At 33.7% G+C, this 23,506-nt stretch overlaps 1 protein-coding gene across 2 annotated transcripts in view; it reads right to left on the bottom strand.

Moving 5' to 3' along the window:
- Nucleotides 1-2,638: 2,638 nt before the first annotated feature.
- The window catches only part of LOC150087775 (glutamine synthetase-like), a 38,642-nt gene continuing 17,774 nt past the window's right edge, over nt 2,639-23,506 (bottom strand). Inside the window, exons 2-7 of one of the 2 annotated variants that reach the window (XM_090369198.1) lie at nt 22,381-22,571; nt 21,264-21,425; nt 18,314-18,460; nt 10,119-10,246; nt 5,638-5,837; nt 2,639-3,179 (exon numbers count right to left, since the gene is read on the bottom strand). In XM_090369198.1, the coding sequence (XP_090225324.1) occupies nt 2,894-3,179; nt 5,638-5,837; nt 10,119-10,246; nt 18,314-18,460; nt 21,264-21,425; nt 22,381-22,555 (1,098 nt within the window). In that variant the 5' untranslated portion in view covers nt 22,556-22,571 and the 3' untranslated portion in view covers nt 2,639-2,893. The remainder of the gene's footprint in view (nt 3,180-5,637; nt 5,838-10,118; nt 10,247-18,313; nt 18,461-21,263; nt 21,426-22,380; nt 22,572-23,506) is intronic. The other variant, XM_090369197.1, reaches the window with a different exon arrangement.

Genomic DNA, 23,506 nt, shown 5'->3' with positions numbered 1-23,506 from the left:
ACATACCTTGCCAGCAATCCTCCTTTAAATTATAAATTCCTTATAATTTATTATAAATTAATATATTCTCTCGTGTAGTCTGAACAAGAGGAAGAATGTTATCAGCATTGAGCTGGCTCAATCCATTCAAAGCCTAAGATGCATTTAGGGCTAAAGCCTCAAGCTAATTTAGACTATGTATATATTAAGTGCAATAATACACAGCCATTTCTGAATATTTGTAAGGCTGCATCATTTTTTGTTATATCTCATTGTGAATACTTTCACGAGTTGCCATGATATTGCACTACTTTGAATAAGTAACGCTTCACCTAAGGAGAAGACTAATGTTACTTATTCTCAGATAAGTACCACCACCCAGACGGCACCATTTCAGGGCTATTTTTGGCCCTTATTCAGTGAGTGGTTAGGTATACCCAAGTGATGCAATGATGGCAAAACAGTTATGAAGTTTTGCCATCATAGCAGCACTTGTTAGCATATGTTTATAGCTTCGATTCTTTATACGATTTCAATTTTTTAGCATTGCTTATAAATATCAAGAAACTTGCCTCCTAATCTGTATATGAAGAAATTATAAAATATAAAAAAATTCCCCGAGGGGAAGAAAGTGAAGAACCAAGAGTCCTCTAACGTTGGACTTTTGCAGTTCCATCATTAGTTGGTTCATTTAATCAGGAAAGAAATTCTGAGTGTTATAAAGGCTAACTCTAGCTCCTGTGGTGCATGGTTAGCGGGTGCGCCAGAAATTTTATGTTTTAAGGTTATTCTGCAAGGTTCTGTCAGAAAACCATTCAGTGGCTAAAGGTTCGTGTATTAATAAGTTTATAAATGGAATTCAGTTTTGTTAATATTATTGCAGAATCTGTTTAAGTGTTATAAATATGCAAATGTTGACTGAGTTCTGTGGCTGAATAATTAGCATGAAGGCTGGTTTGGTGATAAGCTGTTATTTGCAGTTTTAGCCAATCCAAATTTGGTGGTAATACAACTAGGCATTAGGGAATCATGCTAAATCAATAGCCTTAAAAATAAAATCTTTTAAATTTCTTTGTTCAATTATAATTTGGCATGATATTTTAAATAAAATTAATTTGGTCAGTGAAATGCTCCGAAAAAACGAATTTTGATATACATGAAGCTCTTGAATGTCTACAAAATATCACGGAATATTTAAAATTAAATAAAAGAGGAAGCATTCCAAAAAATTCTCGAATCGGCTAATAATATGGCTGCTATCATTGGCACTGAAGCTTCACTTCCAGAAGTAAGCACTGTAAGGAAAAGATTGCAAAAACGTCATTTCAATTATGAAAGTAGAGATGAAGCTATTCAGGATCCACAACAAAATTAAATCTTTTTTCAAATTATGGACACAATTTTCTCATTAACTGAAAGGTCTACAAATATGAAAGAACATGTAGAAATATATATTTTTTTTTTATATGCAGAAATATAAAAAATTAATCAGATGATTTATTAAATCATTGCAAAGATTTGCATATTAAATTAAGTGACATTGATCGTAATGAGTTTGATATCGATGGTTTAGCATTATCTGAAAAACTCTAGAGTACTTCAGGTTTATATTAAAGATGATATTACTCCATTTGAAGTGTTACAATATATTTTTTTAAAAAAGATATTACAGATACTTTTTCCAAATGTAGCAGTTGCACTAAGAATTTTTCTAATTTTTACTAGTTTCAGTTGCCTCAGGTGAACGGAGTTTTTCAAAATTAAAATTAATCAAATTATTTATGATCGACGATGTCTCAACAACTAATCTCTAATTTGACAATAATTTCAATGGAAAATGATTATTTGGAACAAATAAACATAAATGCAATAATTAATAAATTTGTATCTCTTAAAGCAAGTAAATATAAATTTGTATAATATTTTAACATTATAATTTTCCTTTTATTTTATTATTTTGATAGAGTACAGTTACTGTGATTTAGAATTTAAAGTTTATTTCCAGAATTATTTTGTTATTTTTGCTTGTTGTTTCATTATATTATATGTGAGATAGGTTGCAATTCTTTTCTTTTTCAATAAATGAATACAAATTTTATTTACTCGTTTTTTTTTTTAAATTCAAATATTTAGGGGTGGCAAATTTGATTTCGCTTACTGGTGGCACATAGGGTCACAGTGGCCCTGTTGGGAACCATCTTATGACAGAATTATCTATGGCCCAGATGTATATCTCAAATTACTTAAAGTTCTGCTCAGTTTTTTTTATTTTTGACTATTAAGTCTATATTTTCTTTAGAAATGAATTTATATCTACAAACTATGATAGCAATTTTAAGAATAAAATTACCATAGGCACTTAGTAGCAATTTAAACCTTAATTTGTCTTCCAAATTCATTGCATGTTTATGCAACTATTAAGCACTTTAAAATGTTACAGAATCTTGTACTAAGCAGGCAAGTAGAATTACTCAATTTTTATATCAGAATCATTAAAAGATAATGATTATATCAAGTTAAAGCTAGTCTCAAGTGTGTGTTCATGAAAGGAAGGAAAATCAAATTGCTAATTAACCATATTAATCATTAAAACATGGTAAGAGGAATAATCTTTATTTTTATACGGATTTATGAGCTTCACAATAGAGGGGGAGAAAAAAAAAATTACATTACAAGTGTTCCTGGTGATGTTTTACTTAAACATGTCAGGTACATATGAAAATTTCTACTCATCGTATACACCTAAAAAGTCTTGATTACTAACACCTTTTACACTCAATTTAAAATTTATCACAAAAATATTGCCACAAAAAAATGGAATGAAAATTACAATGATAAAAACATTACAGACACCATGATAAAAATGTTACATTTACATATGGCAATGCCAGTGATCTTGTAAAATCTAGAAAATTTATTCCAGACATACGGTTCGTACTAAAACTTCAGATACAGAATATGGATCACAGTTTGCGGCAGGTCTACGATCTTCAAGATAACCTTTTCTTTCCTCAGCTACCTGACGTGGTATTCTGATGCTTGCACCGCGGTTAGCAACTCCAGCTGAAAAATCATCAATATTTGATGTTTCATGTGCACCTGTAAGCCTTCGTTCATTGTCTTTGCCTTCTTTGGGATCATAGGCTTTAATGTGACGAGCATGACATCGAGACAACTTTTCAATGGCCTTTTCAATTTCTCTGGAAATTTGAAAGTCATTTTAAAGACAAAATGTAATGTAAAAACTAAATATTAGTTATTATGTGAATGTTACTAAATTATAGTAAAATTTTAGTTATTCATCACCAATAATATTTTTTCTTTAAAGTAATAAACTTTAAGGGGAAAAAAAAAAAAAAAAAAAAACCAAACAACTTATTTTTGAAACTTGAAATTAACATATTATGTTCTTTGAATTCTGAACTAAATTTTTTTGTTAGTTATCTAAGAATGATAATATATTTATTTAGATTAGTCCTTTGTGTTATTTAAGGAATTTGTGCATTAAAGAATGATTTTAGCAAGATGTTAGCAGTTTGGAACTCTTTCTTGCCTGAAACAAAAAATATCAATGAGAAATAAAATTACCAGTAAGGCTTCTATAGTTAATGAAAACAGATGTTCAAAGAGAAGTTGCAAGGTAGGAGTTGTTCAGTCATTGTGATAGCTTGAATTTATTCAAACTTAATTACTTTGAAGAAAATAGACAGTCAAAAAAAAATTAACTATTTTGACAGAGTTGCTCATTAAAATTAAGGACTACAAGACAAAGTGCTGAATTTTCAAATATACATGAAGTATTTAAACTTTCTGTTAGAATAATTTAAAAAAGTCTGTAGCCACTGGTAACAATACCAGATTAGTTTACAATCTATTCCAATAGTTAAAGTCAGACTTGAAGAATTTTCTTATAACCAATTTTTACAAATATTCTTAATTTAACAAAGTACTCTAGTCATGCAAAATAGAATTAATTTTTTTTTAAATTTATATATATATCTATTGTTGAGCTAGAAAGGACCTTGGGGTGGGGTGTGTGTGTGGGAGGGGTGGAAATTGAGTGAGTCTAGGAAAAAAAAAAAAAAAAAAAAAAATTTAGAAGTAGAGACTAAAGAACCAAAAAATTAGAACAAGTTATTAATTTGGTGCATCTGGGAACAGTCTTCAATGAAGATAAGATATGGGAATAAGCAGAATAAGTTAAGCAGGAGCATAAAGCCAGTCAGGTTCATTTGAAGTAAATGATAAAAATCAGCCAAAAGATCAAATTAGCTGTTTATAACATTTAAGCATATTTTAACCTATTAGAGCCAAGTAAGAAATAAATGACATGATCAAAAATTAGAATATTCAGAAATACGTTAAGAGAAACAAAAAGGAGGCAATGGCAAGACCATATTACATTAATCAAACATATAATATAAGCATATAGAAAGGTTGGAAGATTAGTTAAATGGGTTTAATATTAGCAGTGGAAAAATTAAAGGACAAGCTCAGGAATATAGCATGCCCACACACAATCTCCCTTCTAATAATTTGTCCCATCCTCAATTAAATTTATTCAAATGGTTGTCTGCAACACAAGGAAGTTGATTTCAACATTCAACTTCTTTGGCTAGAAGCAAGTTTACACGCACACATCTTGCAGACGTACTTTAAAATGTCTCTTTGTATGTGCTATCCAAGAAAGAGTAAAGATGCAATGAGCATTTAGTTTACTCAACTATTTAGTCTTACAAACTTTAAATACATTTGAAGCAAAAAAAGTGCTTAATGGTGTCAAAGAATGTAGGAGGGAAAGAGGGTTTGCACTTTTCCCAAGTACTTTTCTGAAATCTGCTCCTGAACAAATATCATTCCCATATAGTTGTATAACACACATTATTCATACTTTGTAAGTACCTTTTATTAATTCATTTTCACCCTTGGTTTTAGTTTAGAGAAAGGGATGGTAGATAAGGCTAGGAATCTTAAGTTGCAGTTTGTTCACTTCATAACAGTCTTTCAGTACAGAATCTTTCATACCACATTTAACTCAATGTTTGAATTCCATCCATTAGAACAACTCTGTGTAGCCATTTATCATTGCATTGTTTTGTTCATCCACTTTCACAGATGAAAGAATAATTAGTACTGTGTGTTCATTCAACATGACATTGATAAAAAAAGCATCTTTAAATTATTTTCAGCAACAGAAAAAAAAAAAAAAAAAGTCTACTAAAACATTGAAATCTGAAAGGGAATCCCACTTATGGTGCTCTTTAAAAAGTTTGCCTCTATAAGATTTAGAAAGAGTTGACTATATTTAGATGAAATCTAGAAGGAAAACTGGCTGTTTTCAGCTCTGAAGACAGCCAGTTTTTTTTTTTGTCTTAAGATTTAAATTTCAGATCTTCTCTACACAGGCCATTACATTAAACTTATAATACAAATGGAACTATAAATGGTAAAACTACAGCATTTCAATGAAGTCCTCAGCAAAGAAAATTCAAAAATTTTATTTCAGTGTAGATTGGCAGAGAAGCTAATCATAGCACAATTAAGTTTGATGCTGCTACTGGAATTCACTATACACCTACATTAGTTTTAATTGATATACCTCAAAAGAACACTTTTACAAAAGGAACTTGCATGACAGTTTATAATTTAATTACTTACTGCAATCCATTCTCTTCCCGCATAGCTTTTGTACTGAAATTTGTGTGCGCACCAGCACCATTCCAATCTCCAGGAATTGGCTTGGGATCAAATGACACAACCACACCAAAATCTTCAGCTACTCTATGAAGCAGAAACCTGGCCATCCAGAGGTCATCTCCAATATTCACACCTTCACATGGCCCAACTTGGAATTCCCACTGTAATAATATACACACATATAGCAGATAACATAATAGCACTTAAATGTTAAAGTAAATTAAAAATTTACTTTACATTTTACCACCATATGTGAACAAAATAAATTTAGGGTAAAAACGTTTAAGGTCAGCATGCGTTTTAAATACAAGGTAGGATCTAGAAGTTCCATGATAGGCTAACAAAAGTTAAAATCCCCTAGGCAATTTCTTGTCTAGGGGATGATTTTTTTTTTTTTTTTAAAGTAGGTGATGTTTTGGGTGAACATACAAAGTTTATTTTTTCTGTTATAAATAAAAATATTTTTAAAATATCACATTTTTATAATTTATAAAATTAATTTTTCTTGAATAAATCAGCCTTGAGTACAGAAATCATTGCTGAAGAACACTGAAAGACTTTATCACAAAGTAGGATAAGAGTTATAAAAGCACTTTGAAGATGAATACAATAATAAGATATTGATGAACATGTAATCTTTTCCAACCAAAGATGGCAAAACTTCCCTGTTAAAAACATTATTCAGGCTGCCTATCAGCTTTAAGTTCAAATATCATATGACATTTTAAAACCATGAAAAATGTTGCAATTTCTTTCCAAGTGCTTCTATTGGAACATGCAGCAGTCTGGAAAGCAAGGTGTTGGGGATTTCAAACCCTGCTGTGGGTCATCATGGAACAAGTATACATTGGCTGTGTTAGGGTAATTAAGGGTAAGAAAAAAGGTGCATGTAGACTAATGCTAGGAGCAATAATAAATAAATTTGAAGTACTGATTATGTCATCACATACAGACATTGTGGGGAATATCAGAGATGTGGTGTCACTTAGACAAAAGGAATGGATAATTTGAACATGGGGGATACGAGTACAATGTGTACACAATCTGATGGGCTTACCCGACTTGCTTGGGTCAGCCAAGAAATATAGAATTATGGTTGAAAGAGAGGGAGGAGTAAAGATAAGTGGTGGATGTGAGATGGGAGGCATCCACCAAAATAAATAAAGATTTCTTGAGAAGAATGCAGTGATATAGAATTAGTAGGGGGGAAAGATAGATGAAGACAGGTGGACATGAGGCAAAGGCATCAACCAAGGGAGGAGGAATAGATCAGGGTGGAACAAGAAGTGGGTGGTTCAAGACCCAGAATGGAAAACAGTGCAGTGTCAGAGTCCTTGGCAGTGGAAAAAAAATATCAGTGGAACACGAACACAGCAAGGGAACTTGCTGTGTTGAGAATAAAGAGCAAGGTAAGCAAGTCCAAGCAGGATTAGGTCAGTGAAAAATAGGGAAGCTAGGATTAAGGGTGGTTTTGAGAGGAAGGAGAAAATGGGAGGGGACATGGCAGAATTGGACAGGAGTGGGATAGGTCCTATCCCACAGGATGGAAAGATCCTGTGTAGTTGTTCAAGAGTGGACAATTATAGAGATGCATAAGTAGGGAAGGAACAGGTCCAGAAAGATAAAAGGTAGGATAAAATTTAACAATATTTGTCGAGAGAGAGAGAGAGAGAGAGAGAGAGAGAGAGAGAGAGAGAGAGAGAGAGATCCACCCTATTACTGAGGCAACCGTTCTAATGACAAACAAACATTGGCAACATTCACATACATCACAACTACAGGCTTCAACTTCAAACAATTAGTTATTTCACACAGTTTACTGTGCATGACTGGTACTACACACTCTGAAGTTCTACATTCCTAAGCATTCAGTTCAACTGATAAAGGTTACCATAAATAACCAAAAGCTTTTTGTACTGTATATATTTAACATATTCTGTTTTGCTATTTAACATTAAACCTGTCATTTATTTTAGTTTCCATTTCACTCTGTGCTACATAATAGATTATACATAAACCTCTGTCACCCTGCTTTTAGTGGAGTTTCCCACTGGCTCTGCAACAGGTGAATCCTAATGTTTTCTTTCTTTCCCTTTTAGGGTCATTACTAAGATTGAGGGTAATATTTAGTGTGCTAACCTGTATTTCTTTTTTATCAATCGTGTGTAGTTTCACACATGATTGGAACTTAACCAACCACACATTATTTCTTAACTATATTATAAAAATGTTCATTTGTTAATAATGCACATCTGATTCCTTTTACTAATAGAAACTTCCTGGTACTAATGTGGTAAATGACTTTCTATGTATACATAAAAATATAAATGCCAATAAATTTAATTTGCTGCTATTCGTAGCAGAGTGGTCAGGAGAACGAGTGCAGTAGCAAGTGTTCTTTGAGTGGACCAGGGTTCAAACCCATGACTGCTAAATACGATTAATGTTTGTATTGATGATTTATTGTAAAACTCCACTGATCTGGTGGTCATGCTGGAGTATAAACAAGAACATTTACAGTTTTGAAATCATTGATTGTTTCAATAGTTACCTGATCTTTTAGTTATTCCAAATAGAAGTTTCCAAAATGGAGTTTTTCCAAGGGGGGGGGGATTATATATATTTTTTAATTTCAGTAAATAATTCATACATTTTCAGAGCATATAACAATAAATGGTTATTCACGTTAAAATATTTGTGGGATAGTTCTTCACAGGATGGTAGAAACAAATGAACATATGTTTAAACCAGCATCCTAGTTCACAAGACTTGCTTTGTTTTCTCTTTGTCACAATTGTACATAACTTTTTTTTTTTTTTCTGCATTTAGTTTTGAGTAGATTGTATCCAAAATGAGTCAACAATTCAACACAAGAAGTGAAAGACCCTCACTGCAGACTGCTGGCTCTCAAGAACATTGAGAACTGGACATTTATGTGAGTGAGTTTTTCCTGGTTTCAGAAGTTTTATCAAGTATGGCCCACATGCTAGGAAACATTGTGGTAGCACTGCAGAAAACCTGAAATTGAGGTACAGTCACATGAGCATCTGATATTTGAGCAAATACAGTTTGCACAGCCTTATCAAGAGAAGTTGCATCCTACTAATGAAAACCTTGGATATAATTATGGCCTACTTAAATTTAAGGTAGCAGAAAGACTCAACTTATTAAAATTATCATCTAATCTGGTGATTAAAATGCAGAAGCAAAATAAAAATTAGTTTATATGTAATACTTCATGAAGTGATTATTGCAGTTGGGAAATTGAAGTGCACAGACATTCAGCTAATTACAAGAATTTTTTTTGCTGGGAAAGAACTCCAAATATTTATAACATTAACACATTTTTGTTAATACTGCAACAGTCATTGTGTTGACTGTTTTCAAACAATTTTCTGTATTTGAAAACCAAAACTAAATTTTATTTTTACATCCAATTCTGTTCCCTTTTTGAAAAGATTGTCACATGGAATTTATACTTCTAGCAACCATAAAACCAAACCTTTTCTATAAAATATGCCAACCCCAAAAACAAAGTAACAGTAATGAAAAACTTGTAGGGTGTTACATAGAAGTATTTTTAATTTGGCATGTTCTGTTACCTATGAAATGGAATGTTTCCTAGGGCAGAGAAAAAAAACAAAAAACACAACATTCCATTTTGTGTGCAAGGACACACACACACACTCCTGGTGATATTTATTCAAGCCAGTGGGAGAATAGGGGTTCAGGTGACTTGGTACAAGTGGGCAAGGCAATTATTTCACTACAAATGTGCAGGTAAATAATTACATAATCATTTCCTGATTAGATTTTGATCAGTGCATTATGTTATTATAATTACGGGAGGGGTGTAGAAGATTCGACTTGTTCCATTATACCTCTACATTTTGTGGGACAAAATTGGAAATAAATGGCATTGATGTAAAAATGTGTGCAAAGTGTTTCATTTGAAATTGTTATGAGAAGCATCCAAGATGTGAGAACTGAACAAAGTAGTGTACAAGACTAAGAAGCTGCTCAAGTGGCAGGTGTAAGCAAATAAAAGCATCTTCGTAATGATGCCGAGCAGGTTAAGACATTTTTTCATATATTTGAAAAGAACCATAGCAAAAGAAATGGAAGGTACCACTGTCTAACAAGCCGGGACAAACCCAAATAGCATGTTCTGTATATGCTGTATTCTATACTAAATAGAAACACAGTCATCTATCTAACTAGATTTTCAAAGTCAAACATGGACAATAGAAGAAGCTACTCTAAAATTAAGTTGGCAAGTATGCAAAATGATTATTTGAAGTTATTTTATTTGGAATTATGAATAAGATGCTTTCTGTATTATGCATACTTATACATTTATTGAGATAAGTAAGTAAGTCTAGAAAGAATTTTAAGACAAAAAAGGTCTCAAATATTAAAAAAAAACCACACAAACACCTTACCTGAGCAGGCATTACTTCAGCATTAGTACCTGCAATGCTAATTCCAGCATACATGCATGCTCTGTAATGGGCTTCAACAATATCCCTACCATATACCTTGTTGGCACCCACTCCACAGTAATAAGGTCCTTTAAAAAAAGGGAAAAAAAAAAAAAAAAAAAAATTGCAATTAATTTATATTACGAGTTATCAGTTTGAATAAACTGAATTCAGTGACAAAAAAAAAAAAAAAAAAAAAAAAAAAAGTGTACAACAGGGTTGTACAAGACAACTAAAAAATATTTTCAAATAATAAAAAATTTATGCATATCAGTCTTCCACAAACCATAACACTATTGCCAGATAACAGTAATTCATTAAAAACATTTATATATAATAAAATTAAAAAAACAACAACATAGTGCAGAACCTCTAGGATTCCTTGTATACTACTGCCCTAAACAGTTCTGAATATTGGATTTCTTCAAAACTCAGCTTGAGAACCCATAGTCTGCTATAGGGTCTTATTTCCATAAGACCAATGAAAAATCATAAGCTCAATCTAATCTTAGGGGATTAGGTTAGAAAGAAGGAAGACTGAAAACTGCTAGCTTGGGGGATATGCAGACTAATAGAACAGTAGCTGCAGGCAGAAGTGAAAGCAATTCTTGCACTGCGTCTACTGAAAGCATGCTGTTGTTTTTTAGGAGCATTAGCAACTAAGGCCATATTGCTCCGGGATATGCGGTGGTCATTCCCTGACTTTTCCGCATCCTCCGTATTTGGTGGCGACGGGCTCGAACCCCGGTCTAATCAAGAAGCATGTGATATGCACTACTGCTCCTTCCCACCTGGCTACGGAGGCGCTTACTGAAAGCATGCAGTAGTCTGAAAAAAAGGTACTGGGGATTAAGGCCTGTGGTTCATAATGGAACAAGGATATGCATGGACTGTGTTAGAATGACTAAGAGTAAGAACAGGTGCAGGATATGTGCATGTACACCAGTACTAGGAGCATACTAAATAAATTTGAAGTGCTGGTCAAGTCATCAAATCCAGACATTGTGGAGATATCAGAGATGGGATGCCACTCAGATAAGGGATTTAAGGTATTCTTGTTTTTCAAGGGGGTCTCCAGGGTTTTCCTATATACCCCAGTAGCTTCTGAAAAGCAAACAAGCCAAAGTCAGTAAGTGTGAATAAGTGTTGGAGTGTAGTTCTGTGTGTGATGTTGAATGTCAGCACCTGGCAACTTTGCAGCCAGAGGGCAGTGAACACCTGGTCTGCTGCCCCCTGACTCCCATCCCATGTGGAAGCATGCCAGGGAACACCAACATGTAAAGACTTAGTGGGATAACAAGAAAACATTTAGATATAAGGGATGCAGAATTTCAATACGGAGAGTACAATGTATACAAGAAAGCACAGGAGGAGGGTTATGCTCTTGTTAAGGAGCACGAAATTTAAGGCAGGACAGCCAGTTAGGTGTGACATAAGCACTGGAAAAACAAAAATTAGTAAGAATGTGTTATCGGCTGAATGACTGACAAGTACAACAAAACTATACATAAAAAACGTGGCCAGTAAATTGGAATGTCTTATAATGGAGGATTAACTTTCCAGAGAGCGAGTGGAACTTGTGGGTTGGATGCACACGCAAGAATTGTGGATTAATTGGATGACTTTTCTATAGCAGCATGTGAGAGGGGCAATAAGAGAACAATAATCTTGATCTGATTAACAGCAGTGATTCTTTATGCAATAAGAAAGTGCAGATAAAAGAACTACTAGTTGGCAGTGATAGTGTATTGATGTGGGATTTACTTAAAGATGTAACTACCTGCAAGGATAAAAGGGAAGGTTTTTTGTTTTCATAAAAGGTGCTTACAGTTGTCTCACAATTTTTAAAATTCTATATAGGGAGACCAACTAATGATGTTACCAATGAAATTCTAAATGGGAAATATTGAGGTAAATAAACATAGAAGCTACTAGGCTTTTCATACCAACAAAGAAATATTGTTCAAGGATTAGACCTAAATGGATGTCAGAAATTATTGGGACTCATGGCAGAGAAGAAAAATGCATGGGATGCTACGGAGGCTTATGGCAGATATAAACTAGTCTGTAACTAAGTCACAAAGGAGGTTAGGCAAGCCAAGGCAGATGAGGTCTCTGGCAAAGAATGCCAGACTTCTCATAATAAAGAAAAACAGCAAAGACTTCTTTACTTATATTAACAGTAAAAGTAAATGGGTTGAATCACATTGGTCCACTTGATATTAATGATTTAACTGTTGACAATCCTGCTCGAGCTGAAGATGTATTTTGCACTTATATTCATATGACAAATTTAGAGAGAGATGAATACCAAAAGTTTATCAAACTAACAGGGAACAGGATAATTTTGTGTAACTGAGAGGAAAGCAGAGAGAAAGTAGTAGTAGTGGTATGTGATGCAAGAAAGCAAGTGTATGAGCTTATGCAGCCTTTATTTAACCTATCAACTTCCACAACAAGAGATGGAAGTTTGTTCCAGCAATTAACCACCCACTGGCTAAAGGCAAATTTCCACACATCTGTTCTACATCTATCTTTCCTTAATTTGAATTTATGCCCCTTAAGTTCATAATCTGAACAAGTGGAAGGATCCCATCAGAATTCAGCGTGCTCAACCCATTCAAGGCCTTATACACCTCAATCAGATCACCGCACAGGTGCCTAGTCTCCAGCCACTGCAATTTGCAGAACTTAAGCCTCTCTTGGTAAGAGGATCCCTTCACTCCCATCACCAATCTTGTTGCCCTTCTCTGTACACGCTCAAGTAAATCTACATCCTTCCTAAAATGAGGCCTCCAAACCTGTATGCAGTACTCACGGCTTGGCCTGACCATTCCCTTATACAGAGGGACAATCACCTCCTTTTCCCTGCTAGCAAAATTCCTATATATCATTGACAAAACCCCATGACCTGCCTGGCAGTCTGTCTGCATTGCTCAGAAAACTTCATATCTGACTGCACCATTACTCCCAGGTCTTTCATTTTCTACCACCTTAAAGTGTAGTACCACACAGTTGGTACATTTCTCTGGGGTTACCTCTGATGTACTCCATATGCAGTACTTTGCATTTGTCAATGTTGAATTTCACAGTTGCCACTTCTCGGCCCATCTGCCCAAATTTTCTAGATCCTGTTGCAGTAGCAAACTGCCATTAACAACCCTGCAAACCTTTGTATCATCTGCAAACTTTGACACTTAGCCTGATATACCTTCATCAATATCACTGATAAATATACAAAACAGAGGACCCAACACCAAACCCTGTGGGACTCCACTAATAATATTAGTCCACGAAGAGCAGCACCCATTGATTACCACCCTCTGTCTTCTCCCACTCAACCATCCTTTTATCTATTGTAGCAATTTACCCTTAATATCATTCTGCTAGAATTTGTACAGTAGTCTTCCATACACAAGTGTCAAAAGCTTTCCTGAAATCCAAGTAAGTATATGATATCAAAATTATTTTTTGCATCCAGTTCCTTTGTAACCACATCACAGAATAACCAATCAAATTTGTCAGAAAAGAGACTTTCCCTTAACAAACCCATGCTGTGTCTGAATTATTGATGCAGTCTTGCCTAGATGATCCTGCAATCTAGTGACTCCATTATTTTACAAGGAACAGAAGTTAAACTAACTAGTCTATAATTACTCGTGTCACCCTTCGATCCCCTTTGAATCGGGAATACATTTGCACATCTCCAGTCTGTGGGGACCTTCTCTGAGTCCAAGGATGCCCTCATAATTATGGTTAAGGGTTTGCTTACTTCCTTTAATATTACTGGATAGATCCCATCCACCCCAGTTGCCTTTCTTATGTTTAACTTCAACAATTTCTCCTCCACCTTGCTCTCAGTTATTACAAAATCATTAAGCACCTTGCTACAATTTTATAACCTTCTGGAATTTTCAAACCTTAATAACTCCTCATGTGTGAATATAGGTGCAAAATACTTAGTTTGTTTGCTATCTGAACAGCATCATCAACAGTCAAACCATCGATGTCAAGTGGACCAATCAGATTCATCCCCTTCCTTTTAGAGTTTATATAAGAAAAGAAATCCTTGCTGTTTTTCTCTGCATCCTTTGCCAAGGATTTCTCATAATCTGCCTTCGCCTGCCTAATCTCTTTTGTGACCTGATTACAGACTAGCTTATATCTGCCATAGGCTTCTGAGTCGCCTGATAATTTTATATGCATCCCATGCATTTGTTCTCTATCACGAGTCTCATTAGTTTATTTGATAACCATTTTAGGTCTAAACCTTGAACAATATATTTCTTAATAGGTATGAAACTTTTAGTAGCTTCTACAATTAATTCCTTGAATTCTTTCCGCTTAGAATTTGCTGTTGGTAACATCATCAGTTGATACTATTGTACAGAATTTAAAAAAAAAAAAAAAAACCAACTGTCTGAGACCACTGTACTCACCTTTATGGAAGCAAAAACCCTTTCCTTTACCCCTGATGGCAATTATATATTTTTAAGTAAATCTTACATCAGTACACTGGTCACTGCCACCTAGTGGTTCCTTTATCTGCAAATTCTTAATCCACGAATGATCACTGCTGATAACCAGATCAAGAGTATTATCCTCTCTGGTTCCCTCTCAAACATGCTGCTGCAGAAAACAATCATCCAATAAATCCACAAAAGTTTTAATAGTGTGCGAGTGACCAACCCATAAGTTCCAGTCAATATCTGGAAGTTATAATCCCCCATTATAAGACATTCTGATTTACTAGTCCACTATTTCTCTGTATAATTGTTCATTCGAGTCATTAGCCTATAACACACTCCTACTCTTATTTTTGCTTTCGCAGTGCTTATGTCACACCAAACTGACTCAACAGTGCACCGTTCATCTATATCAACTGGATGCACTTCTTTTGATTTTCTTAATTAACAGCATAAACACCTCCTCCCTTCCTATCCATCTAGGAAGTCTGCATTCCTAATATCTGTTGAAATTAAATATAAAAAAGGCACCTGGCATGGATGGGAACATTAAGGAAGGCAGTATAGTAAATAAACAATCCCCTAGCCATAATAATGAGGGCATCTTTGGATGCTGAGATCCCTGTGGACTGCAGATGTGCAAATGTATCACCAATTCACAAAGAGGGGAGACAACGGTAATGTGTAATTACAGACCAGTAAGCTTAACTTCTGCTCCAGGGAAAATAATGGAGTCACTGGTTAAAGTAGTGTGGGACCATCTAGATAGAGATGCAGTCTGTCAAGTCACAGAATGGGTTTGTTATTAAGGGAAGACCTTGCTGACTAATTTGTTTGGATACTATGATGCAGTGACAATGGAACCAAATGCAAAAAATAATTTTGATATCATTTAGTTTGATTTGAGGAAAGCTTTAAATACTGTTGCACATAAGACTGCAGTACAAATTGGAGCAGTATGGCATTAAGGGAAAGTTACTGTTATGGATAAAAGGGATGGTACATTCCCATACCCATATGAGATTAAATGTCTGGATTGTCAGAAGTCCTATGTTGGCGAGACAAAAATGCCATTTCAAAGATCACATAGGGGAGCATATTAACACAATAAAAGCCACAAATTATGGGAAATCTTCTGTAGCCAAGCATTTTTGGGAGGAAAACCAGCTCCCAAAAATGTCACTTGGTGATGCTGTTATAATCCATCATTTGCACAGATTTCTGAAACCACAAATGGCTTGAGTTATGCAGATTTGCTCTTCTAAGCATAATGCCATTAATAGAGGTGAATCTGCATTCATGCCCTCTTTGAAACCCTAATTCTTTAATGGGATGAAAGGTTCCACCTGGCATGCTCCCAAGCCATTTCCAGTTTTAGTGCACACGCGGAGGATACTGCCCATGCTCCTACAGTAACATGTGCTGCAATCCTGCAGTTATTTTAGGATGTACCATGACAAGTCTTACTGTTAATAAAGAAGGCAGTCGAACTCTAAAAGCTACAGTTGTTTCTATTGCTTTTATTCTGTAATTGCTGTTATTATTTTTATCTTATTGCTTTTACTGTACAATCAGTGTATTTTATTTTAATCATTTTCACTTGATCCAAATCTTATACTATATTATTTCTATTTTAATAAAGTTTCAGTTATACAGTTTGTGTATTATATTGCAATTATTATGAATCTGAACATTCCCAACTCTAGAGGCCTATTTGAAGAATTGATGATAAAGGTTGGCAGGGTGGTAAAGCTAATGATGAAGGTATGCTTCTGCAACATGATCTAGAAAAATTGGGCTGAGAAATGGCAACATATCAACTGTTGTGGCACTACACTCAGGGTAGTGAAAAATGAAAGGACCTGAGGTTATTTGTGCAGTCTGATATGAAGTTCTATGAATGGTGCACACAGGCTGCCAGGACAGCTCATGGAGTTTTGTCAATGATATACAGGAATTTTACTGGCAGAAATAAGGTGATTATTCCATTGTATAAAGCAATGATTACATCACATCTTGATTAATGCATACAGGTCTGGAGGCTTCATTTTAGGAATGATATAGAGCTGCTAAAACAGGTACAAAGAAAGGCAAAAATATTGGTAATAGGAAACAGAAAAAAGATGGATGCTCTTCTTGATAAGAGCTTTGGTTCTGAAAATTACAGCATCTGGAGACTAGGCACCTGCAGGGTAATCTGAATGAGGTGTGTGAGGCACTGAATGGCTTGAAAAATCAGTGCGATGAAGTTCTTCCTCGGGACTATGCACATAAGGTATAAATTCTGCAACCATCCTTGAGGAAGGAAAGGATGGTTGCAGAATAGATGTGGGGAAATTTGCCTTCAGCAAATAGGTGGTTGTTTGCTAGTAGAAAAAGCTTCCATCTGTTGTTGAAGTAGATAATTCAAATAAATTCTAAGAAGAACTAGACAAAAACTACTGGATGGGATGGATAGTGAAATGAGATTTTTTTTTTTTTTTTTATGCTGTACAAGTTTGCTTTCTTACATCATTTGCCAATATTAAAGTTCAATACTTTCAATTTTATGAAGTGATATTAGATTTATCTAAATTGTGGGGGGGAAGGAAGACTAATATAGATGGACATTTTTATAACAACTACCCTCATCTAACAATACTTTGCTCCTGCTTTACTGCTATTTCTCTTATACTATTCAAGGAACCTACATAGTGGGAGTAGAGTATGTTCACACCCATATATTAAATTTAATGTTGTATTTTAACATAATTAATTGCTTTGTATAACAAGTAGAAAGTAATTAAAAGCAATGAGTGCTGTCCAGGATAATTTTTTTTAATTATGAAATTAGTTGTATACTCATGCTGTACAACCACAATACTACCTACAGGAGCTAACACAAAGGCATTTTATTAAAATGCATGCATAGAAATTTCATGTACAACTTGCTGCACAACACTAAAATTAGAGTCCTTAAAATAAGTTAAGATTATTTTTTTATTTTTTCATACTCAAGATGCTGACCCATGAAGCATGTGCTATACATATTCCTGTTACTGAGAAAAACCTAAATATCAAATTTAAACAAGTAGCTAGTGGAGCTTTGAGAAAACTGAAATTAGCTCTTGACACAAGTCTGCTCTGGCATGGCTTACATTAATTTCTAAACATATAACATGGGATTAGTAATTAGTCTCTAATGTTTTAACTTAAGCATTAGAAAGTTTTAGTATGTAAAATTAGGATTTTGTTAAAATAAACTGATATTGGATTAACAGTGGACCATTTTCATTTCTCAAATTCAGAAATAAATTTAATTGTGTGTGAACTAAATATCTCAGATTTACATAATTTTTTTTTTTTTTTTTGCTTGTAGCAAGAATATGTAATCAATTATATTTTGTGGTTAAAGTGTATTCCAGAGTTCAGTTTACACTAATCAGAAAATAACGATTATATAGACCTATTGCTAATCCATACATATGTCAGGCATGGGGAAACAGGCAGCTTTGAGCATATGTAAAGAAAATAACCAACTGAGTCAAGATAGCTTGACCAAAGTTTCCCCTGCTACTCATTGCCTATTCTGAGTTGGCAATGCATACACAGATAAGGTTGGCCTTACATGGTTTATACATTTCTCATTTTGTCTTAAATTTGTATGCCTATTTCATAAAATTAAAGATGAACATTCAAATCTTTAATTACCTTGAGGTCCTGGAAAGCCATTTTTAGGCCATCCAAATGGATGCTTGTCAGAATCCAAAAGAGTATATTCTTGTTCAATTCCAAACCAAGGATGCTGATCTTTGGCTTTATCCATTGCTTCTACACAGCTCCTCCTTTTGTTTGATTCTGTTTGATAATAATATATATAAAAAAAAAAAAAGTCTTTCAGAACTTTTACATTTCACAATTTTACACTGTGAATATTTAATTATACTGATCTGGCTTGTAATTGTTGTTAGTTTTTAGGCTCAATGATTTGCACCATATTGTTCCATTAGGTATTATATCTATATAAGTGTTTCATAGGCAAATTTCCATGTTAGCTGATCTCAGACAGAGGCACACTGCTTCCTCTGCCTGAAGATCAGCTAACCACAGACAAGATTAAAGAAACTTTTAGAAATTTCTCTAGTCAGAATTCACACAGACCTCTCAAAATGAGTTTCTTTAATGCCACATTGGCAGCTTAGGCCTATTGCTCACTTCAGAAGCAATAGCTATTCCCAGTTAAAATTACTAATGTATTGTTTTCAATCTAATAAAATCACCAAGGAGGCAAATCTGTTATAAAACATTAAACATCACTATGGTTCTAGATCTTGGTGGACTCTCATCAGATAGTGGAATCACCCACTGATGAGGGTCCAACAAAATCTCTTTCATAGTTTCCACTTAGTGTTGAAACTCAATAAGCATATTATCAAATCTAAATGAGCCAAGTAGCATGTTGAAGAAAAACTTTTGTTATAAAACATAAATGAAAGTTGTGAATATTAAGCTCCTATTAGTAAGTTGTGTAGGTCCATTGTAGGACCTAAGTAAAGGAATGAGATAACATTTCAGCATAAGTGTTCAAATAGTTTAATAATAAAAAAAGAATGCATTCAACATGAAGTTGCTAATGGGTCCAAAGTAGTTGTAATAGTGGTGCCTTTAAGTTTTTTTTTTTTATTTTTTATAAATAATGGAGTCCCCTCCTTGGTGATATTATTTGATTGAAAAAAAAAAAAAATAAATAAAATAAAATAAATTTTAAGTAGACTCTTGAATAAGAAATGCCTCTCAAGTCATCAATAAGCCCAAACCTGTTGCTGTCAAAAGGAACAAAAACAGCTTTATGACAGCAAAATATAAACACTGCAAAGCTTTTTTATTTTTTAAATCAAAATATTTCAAAGCTTTTACTGAAATACAACACCATTCCTTTACATGAAATGTTATCTATACTATAGACTCTACATCCTATCTCATGTATTCAATTTCACACAGATAAAATGGAAAAGGCTAAGCCAAATTAGGTTTGCTTTAACAATTTGTTATTCATTTTCTCCTAATGTAGAGAAATGCATTCATTAAGATCAAATAACAAAAAATTACAATATACAGTAAAGTTTGTCATATTGGAGGGAAACCACTAAATAATAAAAAAAAAAAAAAAAAAACACCTTTTGCAAATAACAGAGGGAGATTAGACTTAATAAAATAAGAGTATACAGTCGGGGCAGATGGCTTGCCACTTTTCATTAATCAAAATCTGTTGTCCCTACATTTTTTTTTAGATAATTTTGACACAAAAGCAAGATAAACCCAGCAAACCAAATGATTTAAGCCTATATCAAATTGGGTTACAAGCTTTCGAAAAAAAAAAAAAGCTAATTCTCCACCAATAAATAACCACTACCCTGAACACAGATCATCCTATCGCTACAGTCACAAACTGATCCTTACTGAAACCTCTCAAGATTTAAAAATCACAAAACTGAACTAATGTGGTTTTGAAAAAATTACTGGAGATCTGCTATTCTCAAAACCTTGCTCACAGAACAGTGCCTGCCAGTTAACCATTGTATCTCCTTTCCTATTACTGTTCAATTACCATGGATTCATTTTTATCAGAAAATCTTTTCTGTCTGATGCTGACAACTATCCACTCGTGCAGTACCACTTCAGCTAACAGACAAATAATGGCTTTCTTCAATCCAATCAGCCCCAAGTGAATTATCAAAAACAGCTCAATTTCATTTACTGACAAAGCATTTAAGAATAACCAGATCAGTATTAATTAAATTAATACCAAAGGGCTCAGAAACCTTTGGTAAAAGTTGCATAATTATTTACCTGTGTTTTTCAGACATTTATTCACAAGATCTGAATTTCAGAAGCTGTCCTAATATCCAAGTTATAAATAACCTAAAACCACTGATATTAGCAAGAGGTTTGCCATGAAAACAAATGTACTGTACTAGAATTATAACTTAACTAAAATTTCTGCTATGGTCTATAGAAGAGGTTTCCAAACTTTTATACCTTTATTTTTCATAAATTTCATGCAGCCCTTGAGTTTCACAGAACAAGGGTTTTATTCAAATCTGTTTTATAAACCGATTTAACCTAAAATATAGCAATGAATACTTTTATACCTCAATACATTTAATCTCAAAGAAATAAAACGTGAATAATATAAATAAAAATACTTTGTATCAGGATTTAGTGGGATGGTTTGCCTATACTTTTTTTAAAACAGTGCTTCATGAAAATAAGCTTCTCCCAAATTCGAGTGGGCCTCTGGTGGTGGCAGGGGACATGTCCCACACTTTGGGAACATCTGATCTATTTATAGTTACCCAACTGTAGGCACACCAGACTGACCATTACCTTAAGATTTGTATCACCAACAAGTAAATCATTAAAGCTATATATGTTGATAAAGTCAAACAGAAGACTTAAAATAATTCCCTCATAAAACAAGTATAACAGTAAACAAAGACAGTGGCAAAGCAGCTTAATAAAATACTGTTGAATCTGTGTGATACAGTAATCACCCACTCAAAAGTAAAAATAAATTTTAAGAGTGAAATTTCTCACTGATCTTCAATTAAAAAAAATTTAGAACTTGATTATAACTCCTAGTGATAACTCAAAACATTACCTGTTGGTTTGTGGTTGTACTTATACGTCTCACAAAGTACCAACTTGTTGTTTCCACCACGAAATGGGTCCCTATATAAAGCTACTGGATGAAGAAACACATCTGAATTAGAGCCTTCAGCCTGAGATGTACTAGATCCATCAAAGTTCCATATAGGAAGTTCTGAAATATGGGAGAAAAAAAAATAAATAAATGAACTAGAAACATCCATATGAGCTTTAATAAGAGCTCAAGTTATTGTATTTTTTTAAAAATAAATTTAATCAAGAGCACTTGAGAAATCCAAGGAAATTAGCAATATAATAAGCAAATGTTTGTTTGTTTGGTTTTTAGGAGCATTAGCAACTAAGGCCATATTTCTCTGGAGATATGCGGTGGTCATTCCCTGACCTTCCGCATTCTCTGTATTTGGTGGTCATGGGCTCGAACCCCAGTCTAATCAAGAAGCATGTGCTATGCACTGCTGCTCCTGCCCACCTAGCTATGGAGGCACCTAATAAGCAAATAAACTATTGCATTTCTCCAAATAGCTGGAACGGTAATTACTAAGCTTCATATGCAGTAATATATGCCAATACAACTTTTTGGCTTGGGAAAAAAAAAAAAAAAAAAACACAGACACTTTCCTTTTAACAAGACATTCACTGCTCTTGAACACAAATATGTAGCTTCAAATTGAAAGAAACTTTTACAAGTTTCTTTCAATTTGCTAGAAGAAAAACTGGATTTTTTGTCAAAAAAAAAAAAATTTCACTGGGGGACATTTTAAGCCTGTAATTATGAGAAAAACCGCAAAATATTTCTGGACCTTTCCGATCTAAATTGATTTTATCACAAGGTTTCTAATCCCAGATTGAAGCTGCAGCCAGCAGAAGTATTTATCACAAGGTTTCTAATCCCAGATTGAAGCTGCAGCCAGCAGAAGTATTAATCCTATGTACTTTGTATTCAAACCAAAATGCTGTGAAGTCTTGGTGTTGCCTGAGAGGCACTAGTTAGTCAAAATAGTTTCAATTTACTAATATTGAAATATTAAGGTTATCACTAAAAAAAAAAAAAGAAATGAAGTGATTCAATAAAGCAAATATGGAGTAAAGAAAAAAAAAAAAGTACATACCATCTCCATGTTTGGGTGCAAAGTTCACTGTTCTTGTCTTAGCTCTCATTGCTTCACCAGTACCATCTATCCAGATATACATGCACTGTACTTGGTTCTCTGGCTGAGGAAGGCTCAGATATTTCATCAGAGTCTGCTTATTCAGCAGAGTTGGATTGGTCATTGTCAAGGCCATAATCCTCTTGTGTTACCTAAAAAAAAAAAAAAAAAAAAAAATTAGGTTCTAAATAAGATGTATATAAAAAATATATATATATATATATATATATATATATATATATATATATATATATATCACTATTTAAGGTGGAAAAAAAAAAGTTTAAAACTAAATTATTTTATAATAATTGAATCTCTAAATCCTCTAACTCTGATCTTACCTTGTATATGTATTATGCGTTGGATCTGAGTTAATTAAAAAACATTTTTTTAGGAAATTGATGTGAAAGAAGGTTGTTACAAATAACAGAAAGTTAATTGGATAAATGAGAAAGAAGAAAAGTAGGTTTTGTGAGTTTTAAGTTGGACACCTAATGGATGCAGACTGATTGCAGCACATTTTTGGAAGATATGTAAAGATGGGCCATTAACATATCCTCTTTTGAGTTGAGTATAGAAGCCTGAGGGAGCTTTTGGAGCACCACCCCAGAAGTGGGAACAATATTCCATGGTAGGGCATGATTAATACAAAGTTGGTAGTTGTTTAGAAGAAAAGTAACACCAACAGCAATAGTTTTAAAAACTATTTCCCATGAAGATGCAGGAGAAGCAATATTTGTGATGTGCTTATGCACAAGATAAATTAGAAATCAGAGTAATGATTTCAAAATCAGATCCCTATTAGGGATGTGATCTTGTCCAAATTTTTCATGAAAGGTAAGCATAGCAGCAGTAGACTTTTGGCTGTAAGTATCAACTATGTGAATTTCACCATGTACAATGTAGTAGTAATAATAATAAAGGCATGTGATGCAAGAAAGCAAGCATATGAGCTTATGTAGCATTAGCAAAAAAAAAAAAAAAAAATTCACACAACCATTCCCTCTAAAAATTTGTCTAGTTCCTCATTGAATTTATTTAAGCTATCAACTTCCACAACAGATGGAAGTTTCTTCTAGCAATTAAC

The sequence above is a fragment of the Mastigoproctus giganteus genome, chromosome 3, assembly GCF_048544385.1.
Source record: "Mastigoproctus giganteus isolate SK-2022 chromosome 3, ASM4854438v1, whole genome shotgun sequence".
Classification (NCBI taxonomy): Eukaryota; Metazoa; Arthropoda; class Arachnida; order Uropygi; family Thelyphonidae; genus Mastigoproctus; species Mastigoproctus giganteus.
The sequence above is the reverse complement of the archived record's forward strand: the minus strand, read 5'-3'. Positions and strand labels throughout refer to the sequence as shown.